This window comes from Scomber japonicus, chromosome 13 (assembly GCF_027409825.1).
Source record: "Scomber japonicus isolate fScoJap1 chromosome 13, fScoJap1.pri, whole genome shotgun sequence".
Taxonomy (NCBI): domain Eukaryota; kingdom Metazoa; phylum Chordata; class Actinopteri; order Scombriformes; family Scombridae; genus Scomber; species Scomber japonicus.
This window is the reverse complement of record NC_070590.1, coordinates 1,791,204-1,808,888: the sequence shown is the minus strand read 5'-3', so window position 1 is coordinate 1,808,888 and position 17,685 is coordinate 1,791,204. Positions and strand designations below refer to the sequence as shown.

The following is a 17,685-nucleotide window of genomic DNA, read 5'->3' as shown; positions in this document are numbered from 1 at the left end:
ACGCTGCAACAGCCTGCAGAGCTACCTGCTTGTAAACAGCAACCGGAGTACGGGAGGGGTTGGATTTCACGCTGCAACAGCCTGCAGAGCTACCCGCTTGTAAACAGCAACCGGAGTACGGGAGGGGTTGGATTTCACGCTGCAACAGCCTGCAGAGCTACCCGCTTGTAAACAGCAACCGGAGTACGGGAGGGGTTGGACTTTACGCTGCAGCAGCCTGCAGAGCTACCCGCTTGTAAACAGCAACCGGAGTACGGGAGGGGTTGGACTTCACGCTGCAACAGCCTGCAGAGCTACCTGCTTGTAAACAGCAACCGGAGTACGGGAGGGGTTGGACTTTACGCTGCAGCAGCCTGCAGAGCTACCTGCTTGTAAACAGCAACCGGAGTACGGGAGGGGTTGGACTTTACGCTGCAGCAGCCTGCAGAGCTACCCGCTTGTAAACAGCAACCGGAGTACGGGAGGGGTTGGACTTCACGCTGCAACAGCCTGCAGAGCTACCTGCTTGTAAACAGCAACCGGAGTACGGGAGGGGTTGACTTTACGCTGCAGCTGCACACGACCTGAGGGACCTCCACTCTCTCTCTGACCAGACGTCACATTAAAAAAAAAAACCCGCTCATACCCACAGACTGTATCATACCCACGGACTGTATCATACCCACAGACTGTATCATACCCACAGACTGTATCATACCACAGACTGTATCATACCCACAGACTGTATCATACCCACAGACTGTATCATACCACAGACTGTATCATACCCACAGACTGTATCATATCGCAGGAACGGTATGACGGAAAATTTTAGTGGTTTTGAAACCGTGACTTTTTCATACCTTGAAACCGTAACCGACCCACGCCTACTCACAACAACAACAATAAAGCTCAAAATGCTGAGCTCGTACCTGATTGGGCGAGCCGGTCTCTGGCGGTGCTGCAGGGCAGCAGCTCGATTCTGCTGCACAGAGACGTCACATCAGTGTAGAGACGCTCCAGCTGGTAGCCGGTGTTCTCCATCTGGGGGGGAGGAGGGGGGGGGGGGGTTATGGTTAGTATAAACAAGTAGTATAAATAAACCTTCCACAAGCCTCTATTCTACCGATCCAAGGCACATTTACAACTAACCAACCACCTGAACTCATCAGTTCAAGTGGTTTTATTGTCCCCTAAAAGAAACTAAATCCTGCTGCTACAGAGTTAAAGAGTCTATCTGCAGCTCGCTGACTGTTTAAAGGTTTAACTTCCTGTGACGGAAATAAACTTTAAAAGTATTAATCTGCAGGACTTAAAGCTGCTCTGTCCTTGTTCTTCTACGTGTTAGTAATATATAATAGTAATCAGAGGTGGAAAGTAACGAATTACATTTACTCACGTTACTGTAATTGAGTAGCTTTTCTGTGTATTTGTACTTTTTAAAGTAGTTTTAAAAATCTGTACTTTTACTTTTACTTAAGTATGTTTTGTGTGAAGTATTGTACTTCGCTACACTTTAAATCACATCCGTTACTGAGTAAAAAATGTTGGCCGAATGTTTTTTTTAAAGCAAAGGGGATCGAACAGCATCATTAACCAGCATGATACAATAACTTAACATTCATGCAGCCTGTTACACCGGGCAGCTAGCTCTCATAGCGACATATAAACTCTAACACAACACAACAAACTCTAAAAGAAATGTCCATTAGACGTTGTGCTGTCATCTGTCTCACTCTTCGTGTAGGACGAGGCATTGCGCATGATGCGTTCACGTGAAAAGGACAGCGTCGGAAATGAGAGAATTGAGCGAAAGCTGCACAGGGGCACAGCCTTTTAAACATGGGTACTTAAAAGTTTGGTCTTCTTTGGGTAATTTAAAGAAAAGTTATTGCTCTTGTGACTTTGACCCATAGTGATTCATAGATATGCAGTATGACTGTTGGTTTAAACCTGGGTGATTGTAGGACTAGGATCAGAGCTTTAGAGGAGCTCAGCTCCTAATGAGAATTTGACATTCAATGCCCTGCAAGTGTTTTAAAAAAACCCCAATAATCATTCAGTGTTTCCCACACAATATTTAGAGACTATGGAGGGTTTATCATTTATTTTTAGGGGTGCTGAGATCAAATTTATGGGTGTAAGAAAATCCCCCAAAAAAGTCTAAAATCGCTCCAGGTTTACAGAATCCACAATTATGCCACCTTCAATTTAATGGTTGTGTTATTTGAAAATGTTTTATGGGATGGTCTTCACTAAAATGACATATCTCCATAAATGTTTTAAATGTTGTGTGTCGACATATTTTGTCATTGAAGCTGAATTTGTAAATGTATACCTTTATCTTTAATTAAAACAACTAGTTAGAGATTTATGAGCCATCACTTTGTCCTACAGCCGCCCCCCCCCTCACCCACCCCCGTTGTAAAAGTAACTAAGTAACTTTTACTCAAAGTATTTTTTTAACAAGCTACTTTTTACTTTTACTTGAGTATATTTTTAGACCAGTACTTTTACTTGTACTCAAGTAAAATTTCTTCAAAGTAGTGGTACTTTTACTTGAGTCAAATATTTCCGTACTCTTTCCACCTCTGATAGTAATAATGATAATAGTAATATATAGTAACAGTAACGTACCTGCTGGATGTCCTGCAGCGTCTTGATGACCCGGATGTAGTCCAGGTAGACCCCCCCCGCGGTGTCCCAGTCCTGGATGCAGGCGCTGTGCTCAGGAACCGCCAGACCCTCCAAGAACTCCAGCAGGTAGTCGTGGTTATCGTTGATGATGCAATCTACGGCAGCACAGGAGGGACAAACACTGATTAGACCAGTGGTAACCAGTAGCAGTAGCAGTGGTCAGACTGGTAACCAGTAGCAGTGGTCAGACCGGTAACCAGTAGCAGTGGTCAGACCGGTAACCAGTAGCAGTGGTCAGACCGGTAACCAGTAGCAGTGATCAGACTGGGAACCAGTAGCAGTGGTCAGACTGGTACCTGAGGCCAGGTGCTGGATGAGCAGGCGGTGGCACTGGTTCCAGTATCCGGCCCGGTAGAGGTGCAGCGCCTCCTGGTGGCGGTCTCCGTCGCGGCGGGCTCTGGTGGCCTTGGCTTCGTGGATCCAGCGCTCGGGGATCAGAAGCTTCTCGGTGAGGAAGCGCTGCCGGCGGAGCGACTCCTGCGTCTCCTGCAGGGGGCAGTGCAGCGTCAGCAGCTCCCGCACCGCCCGCTCACGCTGACTGAAACCACGAAGAAGAAAACACGTCAAAGTTTATTTATTTAAAACATTTTAACTATAAAAAGATTCTTTGAGTCGTTGTGAACTTTAGAGCTGCAACTAACATTTTACCATCAAACATTTTAACTGTGTGTGTGTGTCTGAGCGTACGTGTGGTCTGGGATGTGTGTGTCTCTCTGTGTGTGTGTGTGTGTGTGTGTATCCTACGTGTGGTCTGGGATGTGTGTGTGTGTGTGTGTAGCGTACGTGTGTGTGTGTGTGTGTAGCGTACGTGTGGTCTGGGATGTGTGTGTCTCTCTCTGTGTGTGTGTGTGTGTGTGTATCCTACGTGTGGTCTGGGATGTGTGTGTGTGTGTGTGTAGCGTACGTGTGTGTGTGTGTGTGTGTGTGTAGCGTACGTGTGGTCTGGGATGTGTGTGTCTCTGTGTGTGTGTGTGTGTGTGTGTGTGTGTGTGTGTCTCTCCTACGTGTGGTCTGGGATGTGCAGCAGGATGAAGACGGCGAGGTGCCAGAGTCCGCTGCTCTCCAGCTGCGCGGCGTAGCTGGCGTGGAGCAGACCCTGCCGCGGGGCGCTCAGGTGACTGTAGTGCAGCGCCTGCAGGACGCCCCACAGGTGCCAACTGAGCCGGTAGTCCAGACGCTCCCACGTCACCGTCAGAGGGTCCAACAGCTGCTGCAGGTTGTAGTGTCTGCAGGAGGGAAACCAGTCAGGGGTTATACTGGGAACGCTGGGAACTTCCTTCCTTCCTTCCTTCCTTCCTTCATCCCTCCCTTCCTTCCTACCTTCATCCCTCCCTTCCTTCCTTCTTACCTTCCTCCCTCCCTCCCTTCCTACCCAACTACCTTCCTCCCTTCATTCTTTTCTTCCTTCCTTCCTCCCTCCCTCCCTTCAGTCATTCCTTCCTCCCTCCCTTCATTCTTTTCTTCCTTCCTTCCTTCGTCCCTCTGTTCCTTCCTTCCTACCTTCCCTTCCTCCCTCCCTTCTTTCCTTCCTTCCCTTCCTCCCTCCCTTCTTCCTTCCTACCTTCCTCCCTCCCTTCTTACTTTCCTCCCTCCCTTCCTTCTTACTTTCCTCCCTCCCTTCCTTCTTATTTTCCTCCCTCCTTTCCTTCTTACTTTCCTCCCTCCGTCCCTTCATTCTTTTCTTCCTACCTTCCTCCCTCCCTCCATTCCTTCCTTCCTACCTACCTTCCTCCCTCCCTCCCTCCCTCCATTCCTTCCTACCTACCTTCCTACCTTCCTCCCTCCCTCCCTCCATTCCTTCCTTCCTTCCTTCCTTCCTTCCACCCTCCCTCCCTCACTCCCTTCATTCTTTTCATCCTTCCTCCCTCCCTCACTCCCTTCATTCTTTTCATCCTTCCTCCCTCCCTCCTTTCCTTCTTTCCTTCCAAAGTTTTTATGGTTACACCACTTAGACATTTTTACCATAATCCTCTAATATATTCTCTCTAAATGGATTAAAAGCAGAAATTTGATGCTGGGTCCACAAAAAAAAGAATGTGTGAAGTTATTCATACGTTTATTTTCACATTTTAACCCTTTAAATTTAAACTAGACCACATCATGAGCCCTTCAGATATTAAAGACTCACAGCATCAACTACAGATTCGACCAGTTGAAGCTTTAACGTTTTATGTTCTTGATGATATTAACGGTTCTCCTTCAGCTGAGTCATGTGATCACTCTACCTGTCGCTGTAGAGTTTGAGCAGGTGGAAGCAGAGATCATACAGCTGCCGTCTGGACTCTCCCTCCTCTTCCTCCTCCTCTTCCTCCTCCAGGTACGGAGGCAGCGGGGCGCAGGCGTACTTCCCCGCCTCACACGATCCCTGCAGGACGACACAGACATGACTCACTGAACATCAACTAAAGACATAGGGAGGGAGGGAGGGAGGGAGGAAGGGAGGAAGGGAGGAAGGAAGGAAGGAAGGACGGAAGGGAGGGAGGAAGGAAGGAAGGAAGGAAGGAAGGAAGGAAGGAAGGAAGGAAGGAAGAAAGGGAGGAAGGAAGGAAAGAAGAAAGGGAGGGAGGAAGGAAACAACACAAACCTGACTCACTGAACATCAACCAAAACACATAGGGAGGGAGGGAGGGAGGGAGGGAGGGAGGAAGGAAGGAAGGAAGGGAGGGAGAAAGGGAGGAAGGAAGGAAGGAAGGAAGGGAGGGAGGAAGGACGGAAGAATGGGAGGAAGAAAGGGAGGAAGGAAGGAAGGAAGGACGGAAGGAAGGAGGGAGGGAGGAAGGAAGGAAGGAAGGAAGGAAGAAAGGGAGGAAGGAAGGAAAGAAGAAAGGGAGGGAGGGAGGAAGGAAACAACACAAACCTGACTCACTGAACATCAACCAAAACACATAGGGAGGAAGGAAGGAAGGGAGGGAGGGAGGAAGGACGGAAGAATGGGAGGGAGGAAGGACGGAAGAATGGGAGGAAGGACGGAAGGAAGAAAGGGAGTGAGGAAGGGAGCGAGGAAGGAAGGATGGAAGGAAGAAAGGGAGGAAGGAAGGGAGCGAGGAAGGAAGGATGGAAGGAAGAAAGGGAGGAAGGAAGGAAGAAAGGGTTCGGGTTGGTTACCTGGAAGGCGGCTTCGTATTTGGCGAGCGCGTCGGCTACGGAGGCGGTGGGAGGCAACATGAACCAGAGATGAACGGCCACGCAGCGCTTCCAGTCCAGCTCTGAGCAGACGTTCACCACGGAGTCAGAGGACTGCCACACCTGCAGGAGGAAGCACAATGCTCACTATCTCCTTATCTCCTTCACTAGCTCCTTATCTCCTTCACTACCTCCTACCTCCTTCACTACGGAGTCAGAGGACTGCCACACCTGCAGGAGGAAGCACAAAGCTCACTATCTCCTTATCTCCTTCACTAGGCTCCTTATCTCCTTCACTAGGCTCCTTATCTCCTTCACTAGCTCCATCTCCTTCACTAGCTCCTTATCTCCTTCACTAGCTCCTTATCTCCTTCACTACCTACTTCACTAGCTCCTCATCTCCTTCACTAGCTCCTTATCTCCTTCACTATCTCCTACCTCCTTCACTACGGAGTCAGAGGATTGCCACACCTGCAGGAGGAGACACAATGCTCACTATCTCCTTCACTACCTCCTTCACTATCTCCTTCACTACCTCCTTCACTACCTCCTTCACTATCTCCTTCACTACCTCCTTCATCATCTCCTTCACTACCTCCTTCACTAGCTCCTTCATCTCCTTCCTCTCTGTGAATCTAGAGTTCGGTGTTGTGTTTTTATTCTTACGGGTTTGCCGGCGAGCAGCGTGAAGATGCGGAGCCTCTCCTCGGTCAGGTAGCTGTCGGACTGCATGCGGTTCCAGTCGGCGAGCTGAAGAGCTAAAAGGTCTCGACTGTACTGAGAACCCATCGCCTGAGACAGCAGCAGAGACAGACGGTGGTCTCCTAGAGACGAGAGACAAGAGGTTCAACATCTGAGCTCAGACTTCACTTCATGTCTGCAGGAAACATCAGTTTAATACTTCTGAATACGTTCAAGCATTTAGAAGACATCTCTTAACCCTCCTGTTGTGTTCCAGTCAAGGAAGGAAGGGAGGAAGAAGGAAGAAAAGGAGGGAAGGAGGGGAGGAAGGGAGTAAAGGAAAGAAGGCAGGGAGGAAGGAAGGAAGGAGAGAGAGAGGAAGGAAGGGAGGAAGAAGGAAGAAAAGGAGGGAGGGAGGGAGGGAGGAAGGAGGGAAGGAGAGAGAGGGGAAGGAACGACAGAAAGAAGAAAGAAGTAAGTAAGGAAGGAAGGTAGGAGGAAGGGAGGAAAGAAGGTAGGAAGGGAGTAAAAGAAAGAAGGCAGGGAGGAAGAAAGGGAGGAAAGGAAAGAAGTAAGTAAGGAAGGAAGGTGGGGGGGGAGGAAAGAAGGCAGGGAGGAAGGAAGGATGGAGGAAAGAAGTAAGGAAGGAAAGAAGTTAGGTGGGAGGGAGGAAAGAAGGAAAGAAGAAAGGGGGATGGAGGGAGGAAAGAGGAAGGACAGAAGGATGGAGGAAAGAAGTAAGGAAGGAAAGAAGGTAGGAGGGAAGGAGGAAAGAAGGAAAGAAGAAAGGGGGATGGAGGGAGGACAGATGGAAGGAAGGAAAGAAGGAACAGTCAAAACAGACGGGTCAATTTGACCGGGGAGGACGACAGGAGGGTTAATAGTCAGTATGAACTCCTCCTTCCTCTCCTCCTCCTCCTCCTCCTCCTCTTCCTCACCTTCCCTCTGGGCGAGCCGACACGCCTCACTGATGCGGTTTCCTGTCAGGTAGCTGAAGATGGCGTCTGTGTGTCGGCCTTTCCCCGCCAGCGCCACTTCCTCCTCCACCCTGCAGGTGGCGCCGCGGGAGAGCCAGGCGGAGAAGGTTCGCCTCCTCTCCAGCTGCTGCTGATACTCGCTGGGAGGCTCAACATCTGGCTCCTGGTCCGCGGGGCCCAACCGGCCCCACAAGGCCTCACACAGGGTCCAGACCTCGGCCCAGTAACCCAGCAGGGCTGCAGGAGAGAGGGGGGGGGGGGGGGGGGGGACAGTTTAATCATCTCATCATTTAACTCATTTAAAAGGCCAAATACAGCTCGATCTGATCTCATGTGTCATTATTAAAAAGATGGAAGGAAGGAGGCAAGGAAGAAAGGAAGGGAGGAAAGAAGGAAGAAAGGGAGCAAGGAAGGAAAAAAGGAAGGAAGGGAGGAAGGAAGAAACAGAGCAAGGAAGGAAAGAAGAAAGGAAGGAAGGAAGAAAAGGAGGACGGAAGGACAGAAGGAAAGGGGGATGGAGGAAGGAAGGAAGGAAGGAAGGAAGGAAGGGAGAAAGGAAGGATAGAAGGAAAGGAGGAAGGAAGGAAGGAAGGGAGGAAGGACGAAAGGACGAAAGGAAGGGAGGAAGGACGAAAGGAAGGGAGGAAAGGGAGAAAGGACAGAAGGAAGGAAGGAAAGGGAGAAAGGACAGAAGGAAGGAAGGAAGGAAGCAGTGTCTCTTACGGTCGTGTGGCTGCTGTGAGCTGAGGTGTAGGAGGGAGGAAGGAAGAAAGGAAGGAAGGAAAGGACAGAAGGAAGTAAGGAGGTGTGGTTCTTACGGTCGTGTGGCTGCTCTGTGCTGAGCTGCAGGAGGGAGGGAGGAAGGAAGGAAGTAAGGAAGGAAAGGAAGGAAAGGAAGTAAGGAGCTGGTTCTTACGGTCGTGTGCCTGCTGTGAGCTGAGCTGCAGGAGGGAGGGAGGGAGGGAGGGAGGAAGGAAGGAAGGAAGGAAGGAAGGAAGGAAGGACAGAAAGAAGGAAGGAAGGAAGTAAGTAAGGAAGTAAGGAAGGAAGGAAGGAAGCAGTGTCTCTTACGGTCGTGTGGCTGCTCTGTGCTGAGCTGCAGGACAGAAGGAAGGAAGTAAGGAAGGAAAGGACAGAAGGAAGGAAGCAGTGTCTCTTACGGTCGCGTGCCTGCTGTGCGCTGAGCTGCAGGATGGAAGAGAGGAAGGAAGGAAGTAAGGAAGGAAAGGAAAGGAAAGGAAGGAAGCAGCTGTTCTTACGGTCGTGTGGCTGCTCGGTGCTGAGCTGCAGGATCCAGTCAGCGTACTCGTGCAGAGCGGAGACGCCGGGTTTGGGTTGGACCAGCGGACACGTGGAGCCGTCGGTGCTCACGATGCTGTGCTTCAGACAGATCTCTAGGGGGCGCTGCAGGAACACTCGGCTCTGCTCTTCATCCTCCTCCTCTTCCTCACTCAGCTTCCCTCCCGGAGGCTCCAGACCCTCCAGCTGCTCCAGCACCACCTTATAAGGACTCTCAGCCAGCCTGCAGGAGGGAGAGCAGCCAATCAGACGCAGCCATACTGCTCTGTGTGTGTGTGTCTTTGTGTGTGTGTGTATATCTGTGTGTGTGTGTGTGTGTGAGTGTGTGTGTCTTTGTGTGTGTGTGTATATCTGTGTGTGTGTGTGTGTGTGTATCTGTGTGTGTGTGTGTCTCTGTGTGTGTGTGTGTCTCTGTGTGTGTGTGTGTCTCTGTGTGTGTGTGTGTGTGTGTGTGTGTATCTCTGTGAGTGTGTGTGTGTCTCTCTGTGTGTGTGTGTGTGTGTGTGTATCTCTCGTGTGTATCTCTCTGAGTGTGTGTGTATGTGTGTATCTCTGTGTCTCTGCGTGTGTGTCTTACGGTTTGTTCTTGGCAGGTTTGGGCAGGAAGCTGAAGTCGGTCTTGTTCATTTCTTGGTCGAGGTGTTTAGAGGTTGAGCTGAGTTTGTGTCCGCAGTGCGCCAGCGTCCAGCCGGGACCCCAACCCACCCGGAAGGACCGGCCCACGTAGAGCCCAGCGTCCATCAGCAGCCCGCCCTGCAGGAGGAGCACGTTACCATAGTTACCACTTTAACCATCAGCAGGAGTATCATCAGTTACCATAGTTACCACTTTAACCATCAGCAGGAGCAGCATCAGTTACCATAGTTACCACTTTAACGATCAGCAGGAGCATGTTACCATAGTTACTACTTTAACCATCAGCAGGAGCATCAGTTACCATAGTTACTACTTTACCCATCAACAGGAGCATCATCAGTTACCATAGTTACCACTTTAATCACCACGAGCATCATCAGTTACCATAGTTACCACTTTAACCCTCAGCAGGAGCATCAGTTACCATAGTTACCACTTTAACCATCAGCAGGAGCATCATCAGTTACCATAGTTACCACTTTAACGATCAGCAGGAGCATGTTACCATAGTTACTACTTTAACCATCAGCAGGAGCATCAGTTACCATAGTTACTACTTTAACCATCAGCAGGAGCATCAGTTACCATAGTTACCACTTTAACCATCAGCAGGAACATGTTACTATAGTTACCACTTTAGCTATCAGAAGGAGCATCATCAGTTACCATAGTTACCACTTTAACGATCAGCAGGAGCATCATCAGTTACCATAGTTACCACTTTAACCATCAGCAGGAGCATGTTACCATAGTTACTACTTTAACCATCAGCAGGAGCATGTTACCATAGTTATCACTTTAACCATCAGCAGGAGCATCAGTTACCATAGTTACCACTTTAACCATCAGCAGGAGCATCAGTTACCATAGTTACCACTTTAACCATCAGGAGGAGCATCATCAGTTACCATAGTTACTACTTTAACCATCAGGAGGAGCATCATCAGTTACCATAGTTACTACTTTAACCATCAGGAGGAGCATCATCAGTTACCATAGTTACTAGGCTTTACACGATCAGGATTTTTGGGGCCGATCAGTGAGTTTAAATAAACCGATCAGCGATCCGATCACGTCTTCTTTGTCTCCTCCTCGTGTTCCCTCCAGGTACATTTGTGGAGTTGAAACATTTTGCAGATGCTTCCCCACAACGTTCTTTAGTGTTTTATCTGTCTGCCCACAACAGCCACATGTTTGTCCGACAGCTCATGATTCAAGAAACATGTCGGTGGTGGAACTTCTTCAGAGTAAATAAGATAAAACACAAACCATCTGTAATCTATGCAACGAGCATCTGCAAAAAGCTTCAACATGACGACGTTGATCGGATCGGCCAATTAAGACATTACAGCCGATCTCACTGATTATATAAAATGCTAAATATCGTTCGATCAGAACGATGTAAAGCCTGATAGTTACTACTTTAACTATCAGCAGGAGCATCAGTTGCCATAGTTACTACTTTAACTATCAGCAGGAGCATCAGTTGCCATAGTTACTACTTTAACCATCATGCAGGAGCATCAGTTGCCATAGTTACTACTTTAACCATCAGCAGGAGCATCAGTTGCCATAGTTACTACTTTAACCATCATAATTACACCCTGACCTAATTTAACACCTTAACTCCCACAGTTCAGACATTTTAATGCTAGTTTCAGAGTACCGACCTTCCCCTGAGTGACGGACTCTTTGAGGGCCACGGGGCCGCCCAGCCGCCGGACCCCCACCGTCCTGACGGTCGGCTCCGCGGGTCTGGATGGCAGCAGGAAGGAGGAAGAGGAGGAGCCGGGTCCCGTCCAGTGGAGCGACCGCGACGACTCGACGGCGGCCGGAGACGAGAGAGGAGGAGCGCGAGGAGACTCTGAGAGCTGAGAGAGGAGACCCGACGTGAAGCGAGCCTGAAGGAGACCCCCGACTGCAGAGAGACCAGAGAGAGAAATGTTAGATATCAGCTTCTGGGCCAGTCGTCTTTGAGAAGCTTCAGCTGCTTTATAATGAATTAATCATCATCATCATCATCATCCTCATCATCCTCATCATCATCATCATCATCATCATCATCCTCATCATCCTCATCATCATCATCATCATCAGGTGTGTTAAGAGTGAGGAACATTCGTCTTTACTGTCATAAAAACTACAATTCATCTTTTAACTTTCATGTCGTCCTCCCGGGTCAAATTAACCCGGTCTGTTTTGACTGTTCCTTCTTTCCTTCCTCCCTTCCCTCTGTCCTTCTTTCCTTCCCTCTGTCTTTCCTTCCTTCCTTCCTTCCTCTCTTCTTTCTTTCCTTCCCTCTGTCCTTCCTTCCTTCTGTCCTTCTTTCTTCCCTCCCTTCCCTTTCCTCCCTTCCTTCCTCCCTCCTTTCCTTCCTTCTTCCTCCTTTCCTTCCCTCTTCCTCCCTCCTTTCCTTCCCTCTTCCTCCCTTCCTTCCTTCCTTCCTTTTCTCCCTCCGTCCTTCCTTCCTTTCCTCCCTCCGTCCTTCCTTCCTTTCCTCCCTCCCTTCTTTCCCACCCTCCCTCCCTCCTCCCTCCCACCTACCTTCCTACCCTCCCACCTACCTTCCTACCCTCCCACCTTCCTTCCCTTTCCTCCCTTCCTTCCTCCCTACTTATTTCCTCCCTCCTTTCCTTCCTTCCATCCTTCCATCCTTCCTTCCTCCCTCCCTTCCTTGACTCGAGGACAACAGGAGGGTTAATCCATTTAGAGAGAATATATTAGGGTCATGGAGATCAGGAACCACATGACGAGTCTTTCTAGGGTTTCAGGAAGTGGACGTTTGAGTTTCCTACCGGACGGTCGGCTCTGAGCTCCCGGCACGACGAGACGAGGAGACGAAACCTCGGCAGAGATCTTCATCGCTCCCTGATCCTGGAACATGTCGCTCTCCTCCTCATCCTCAGCGAACAGAGACGCCTTCATGATCTAACAACAGGAAGGAAAGCGCTTTATTGTGGCGGTCTGACGCAGTGACATCATCAGAGCAGAAGGATCAAACTCATTTAAGAGGATTATTAAAAAGATGGAAGGAAGGAAGGAAGGGAGGAAAGAAGGAAGGAAGGGAGCAAGGACGGAAAGAAGGAAGCAAGGGAGCAAGGACGGAAAGAAGAGAGGGAGGAAAGAAGGAAGGAAAGAAGGGAGGACAGAAGGAAGCAAGGGAGCAAAGAAGGAAAGAAGAAAGGGAGGAAGGAAGGGAGGACAGAAGGAAGCAAGGAAGGAAAGAAGAAAGGGAGGAAGGAAGGGAGGACAGAAGGAAGCAAGGAAGGAAAGAAGAAAGGGAGGAAGGAAGGGAGGACAGAAGGAAGGAAGGACAGAAGGAAGCAAGGAAGGACAGAAGGAAAGGGAGGAAGGAAGGAAGGAAGGAAATAAGGAAGGAAGGAAGGAAGGAAGGAAGGAAGGAAGGAAGGAAATAAGGAAGGAAGGACAGAAGGAAAGGAGAAAGGAATGAAGGGAGGAAGGAATGAAGGGAGGAAGGAAGGGGGGAAGGAGGGAAGGAGGGAAGGAAGGAAGGAATGAAGGGAGAAAGGAAGGAAGGAAGGAAGGAAGGAAGGAAGGAAGGAAGGAAGGAAGGAGAGAAGAGAGAGTGTGTGTGTGTGTACCTGCAGGGTGTGAGGGTTGATGCCCAGCGACGATGCGATGTGGCCGGACGTAGCGATGACGTCGTTCTCCGCAGAGATCAAACCTCCGAGCTTCGCCGCCGCTGCCGTTTCCGCGGCGACCGCCAGCTCGCTATCCTCCTCGCCTCCCAGCATGCTCTCTGTCGGGAAGCTCTGGGTGATGTCGGCCATGTCGCTGTCCAACTCCGCCATGCTGCCGGGAAGATCCACGACGACGGTGGACTGAAGAGAGAGAGACAACTACATTACCCACAATGCAACACACTACTAGTACTCGACTGCAGTACAGTTAGAGGTACTTGTACTTGACTGCAGTACAGTTAGAGGTACTTGTACTTGACTGCAGTACAGTTAGAGGTACTTGTACTTGACTGCAGTACAGTTAGAGGTACTTGTACTTGACTGCAGTACAGTTAGAGGTACTTGTACTTTACTGCAGTACAGTTAGAGGTACTTGTACTTTACTGCAGTACAGTTAGAGGTACTTGTACTTTACTGCAGTACAGTTAGAGGTACTTGTACTTTACTGCAGTACAGTTAGAGGTACTTGTACTTTACTGCAGTACAGTTAGAGGTACTTGTACTTTACTGCAGTACAGTTAGAGGTACTTGTACTTTACTGCAGTACAGTTAGAGGTACTTGTACTTTACTGCAGTACAGTTAGAGGTACTTGTACTTTACTGCAGTACAGTTAGAGGTACTTGTACTTTACTGCAGTACAGTTAGAGGTACTTGTACTTTACTGCAGTACAGTTAGAGGTACTTGTACTTTACTGCAGTACAGTTAGAGGTACTTGTACTTTACTGCAGTACAGTTAGAGGTACTTGTACTTTACTGCAGTACAGTTAGAGGTACTTGTACTTTACTGCAGTACAGTTAGAGGTACTTGTACTTTACTGCAGTACAGTTAGAGGTACTTGTACTTTACTGCAGTACAGTTAGAGGTACTTGTACTTTACTGCAGTACAGTTAGAGGTACTTGTACTTTACTGCAGTACAGTTAGAGGTACTTGTACTTTACCGTAGTACAGTTAGAGGTACTAGTACTTTACCGCAGTACAGTTAGAGGTACTAGTACTTTACTGCAGTACAGTTAGAGGTACTAGTACTTTACCGTAGTACAGTTAGAGGTACTAGTACTTTACTGTAGTACAGTTAGAGGTACTAGTAACAGCTCCACCAACTAAACTTCTCACATGCTTTCATTTCAATAAATGTTCAAATGATCCAATATTTCAGCAAAAATCAAAGATTAGAGAAAAAGTCCAAAAACTGAAAACACATTTGTGAATCAGAACTTTGTTTTTTCTTCTTTCCCATTAATCATCTCAGCAGCCCTCACATTTATCTGCTGACCCTTTGGAGGGGCCCCACCCCTAGGTTGGGAACCACTGGACTAAACTAGCTAACTTAGTTAGTTACATAAAATCTATCGGCCTGCAGTGATTTGAATTGGATGAACAATTACCTTTAATAAAAGCCAGTGAGCTTCACTGTGTTCGATGGTTGTTTATAATAAATAATAATTATACTGACTGCAGTCCGTCTACACACCATCTGAGCTAATACCAAAACTATAATCCCTGGAAGGAGAGTCGGAAGACAAATGGACACTTTTGACTTTTGTCTTTATGATGGTTTTTAATAAACACTTCTGCTTCTAATGAACTGAGCTTTTTATTCGGGTGCAATACCGCCGTTAACCAGCGGTGGTGCTAAACTACGGCTACACAGATGCAACAGTGTTAACGACAGAAATGTGATTAATAAAAGCTAAATAACCCGACACTGGTTACACTGGGGGTTAACGGGGACACCGGTTACACCGGGGGTTAACGGGGACACCGGTTACACCGGGGGTTAACGGGGACTATTGTGGTTAACAGGGACACTGGTTACTATGGTTACTGTAAAACCTTTCCTCCTGATTAAACTGGTTTCGGACGTTAATTCAGCAGCTTTTTATCTAAAGTAGTTTTTATAGAAACTTTTCAGACAAAAAGGTTAAAATTCATTTTAACTTTATTAGTTTAATACACACACGTTAAAGCTGGAGACGTTTCAGCTGCTTCAAACTTTTAAACTTTTTAACTCAAACAGCAGATTTAAAAGTTTATTTTTTATTTTTTCTGCTCAAAGAAAAAAACAAAAAGAAGTTCATTAAAATAAAATAATAAAATAAAACATACAGACAGACAGACGATATAATCTGAGAACAAAACACAAACCAGACCAAACAGCAAAGTGTGTGTTTCTGAGTTTCTGTGTGTGTGTGTTTCTGTGTGTGTGTGTGTTTCTGTGTGTGTGTGTGTTTCTGTGTGTGTGTGTGTTTCTGTGTGTGTGTGTGTGTTTCTGTGTGTGTGTTTCTGTGTGTGTGTTTCTGTGTGTGTGTGTGTTTCTGTGTGAGTGTGTTTCTGTGTGTGTGTGTTTCTGTGTGTGTGTGTTTCTGTGTGTGTGTTTCTGTGTGTGTGTTTCTGTGTGTGTGTGTGTGTGTGTAAGCAGCAGTGGATGCAGAGTAAAAACTATATTTAGTGTAATTTAACTTTAAACACAAACACAAACAGATGACATCATCAATAATCAATACCATGATTAACTGACAGGTTTCCTATTAAACTAATTAATCATTTACGTGGGCCGGTTTGGACCCCTCGGCGGGCCGATTCTGGCCCACGGGCCGCATGTTTGACTCCCCTGGTTTAGACTGAAGTCAAAAAACTGCTGCTGAGCATTAAATTAAATTAATTATAAAAGCTGTAAACTGAACATTGATGAAGAGTTTCTCCTCGTCTTCCTCGTCTTCATCGTCTTCATCTTATAACTGAATATTTAACCCTTTATGTGATTGATTGATTGATTAACTCTTTCATTACTGATCATACTCTGACTGAGAGTTGAAGTCTTTTATATTTCGTGCCACATTTTAAACCCACCAGAACAAACATCAGACATCATGATCTCACGTTAATTAAAATGAAATCATGACGTCATAATTATCTAATGAAAGTGATGATGCCACTAAATTTGAATATTTAGGATTCACTTCAAACCTTTAACACCGTCTGTGTGCAAAAAATATTCTGACTGAGTTGAAGTCTTTATTTTATATTTCGTGCCACATTTTAAACCACCAGATATTTAAAATGAGGTCATAATATAATTTCTGTTAATTTAAGTAAAGTGATGATGCAACTATATTTTAATATTAGGCTTCACTTTAAACCTTTAACACCGTCTGTGTGCAAAAATGTGTAATTTTAAGAATATTTCTGGACATTTAAGGACAAAAATGAGACTTTAAAGATGTATAATTATGGTTTATGAGGCTTTTAATTCGTATGTAAGGGTTAAAAATGAGTTCGACTTTTAGTTTGTGCTGAAAAATTAAATGTTTCGACAGTTTAAAAAATAAAAATAAAAGTGCAACATGAAAGAAAAAAAAGTCAAACTTGAACAAACCAGAACTAAGAACAGATATCAGCTGATCAGGTATTGATCTTTTATCGGTGATCCGAGCTGCAAACTGTCTCATTAATAAGAAGAAAGAAGAGAAACATTCGATGCTTCTCTTCTTTTAAGGCTTCGCTTCAAAACTTCATAAAAACTGAGCTTTTACTTTTTTGGGGTGATCATTAAACTCCAGCTTCAGGAGGTTTTCACACCCTTAACCCTCCTGTTAGTCCTCGAGTCAAGGAAGGGAGGAAGGGAGGGAGAAAGGGAGGGAGGGATGAAGAAAGGAAGGAAGGAGGGAGGGAGGAAAGGAAAGGAGGAAGGGAGGGAGGGAGGAAGGGAGGGAGGAAAGAAGGAAGGGAGGGAGAGAGGAAGGGAGGAAAGGAAAGCAAGGAAGGAAAGGAGGGAAGGAGGAAGGAAGGAAGGAAGGAAGGAAGAAGGAAAAGAGGGAGGGAAAGGAGGAAGGAGGGAAGGGAGAGAGGGAGGGAAAGGAGGAAGGAAGGAAGGGAAAGAGGGAAGGAAGGGAAGGTGGGAAGGAAAGGGGGATGGAGGAAGTACAGATGGATGGAAGGAAGGAAGGAAGGAAGGGAGGAAAGAATAAGACGGGGTCAATTTGACCCCGGGAGGACGACACGAAGGGTTAAAGAATAAATATCTGGCTAATAAACTAATTTAAGACTTTAAGAGTGAGAACATCTCTAGATTTGGCAGAAAGGAGGGAGGGAGGGAGGGAGAAAAGGAAGAAGGGAGGGAGGAAGGAAGAAGGTAGGAAAGGAAAGGAGGAAGAAAGAACGGTAGGAAAGAAGGACAGAGGAAAGAGAGAAGGAGGGAGGAAGGAAGGAAGGGAGTGAGGGAAGGAAAGAAGGGAGGAAGGAGGGAAGGAAAGGGGGATGGAGGAAGTACAGACGGAAGGAAGGAAGGAAGGAAGGAAGGACGACAACGACACTTTAGCAGCTGAAGTCTAATAAACTACAACAGGCTCCTTTAATGATGTCAGTGAGGATGAGGAGGAGGAGGATGATGAAGAGGAGGATGAAGAGTGTAGGTGGGCGCAGGCAGCTCTACCTGTGCCTGTGGCGCCATCTGCTGCTGGGAGGCAGGAAGTGTCTGCTGCAGCCTGGAGGGAGGAAGTGACATCATCGTCTTCAGCTTCTTGGGGTCGGCTTTGGGAGGGACGTCGTCTTCCTCGTCCGAGTCCTGGAGGCCGTACTTAGAGAAATG

General features: G+C 47.4%; 2 protein-coding genes across 2 annotated transcripts in view; one reads left to right on the top strand and one right to left on the bottom strand.

Moving 5' to 3' along the window:
* LOC128371068 (ribonuclease kappa-B) overlaps positions 1-17,685 on the top strand; it is a 112,540-nt gene that overhangs the window by 33,864 nt on the left and 60,991 nt on the right. The window lies entirely within an intron of this gene.
* The window catches only part of nup98 (nucleoporin 98 and 96 precursor), a 41,495-nt gene that overhangs the window by 1,448 nt on the left and 22,362 nt on the right, over positions 1-17,685 (bottom strand). The window contains 14 exon segments of the mRNA XM_053331273.1: positions 912-1,023; positions 2,617-2,771; positions 2,973-3,214; positions 3,681-3,902; positions 4,902-5,041; positions 5,782-5,922; positions 6,466-6,623; positions 7,419-7,694; positions 8,717-8,979; positions 9,334-9,509; positions 11,063-11,310; positions 12,188-12,320; positions 12,995-13,234; positions 17,530-17,685. The exon segment at positions 17,530-17,685 is cut by the window's right edge and continues 8 nt beyond it. Coding sequence (XP_053187248.1) covers positions 912-1,023; positions 2,617-2,771; positions 2,973-3,214; positions 3,681-3,902; positions 4,902-5,041; positions 5,782-5,922; positions 6,466-6,623; positions 7,419-7,694; positions 8,717-8,979; positions 9,334-9,509; positions 11,063-11,310; positions 12,188-12,320; positions 12,995-13,234; positions 17,530-17,685 — 2,662 coding nt within the window.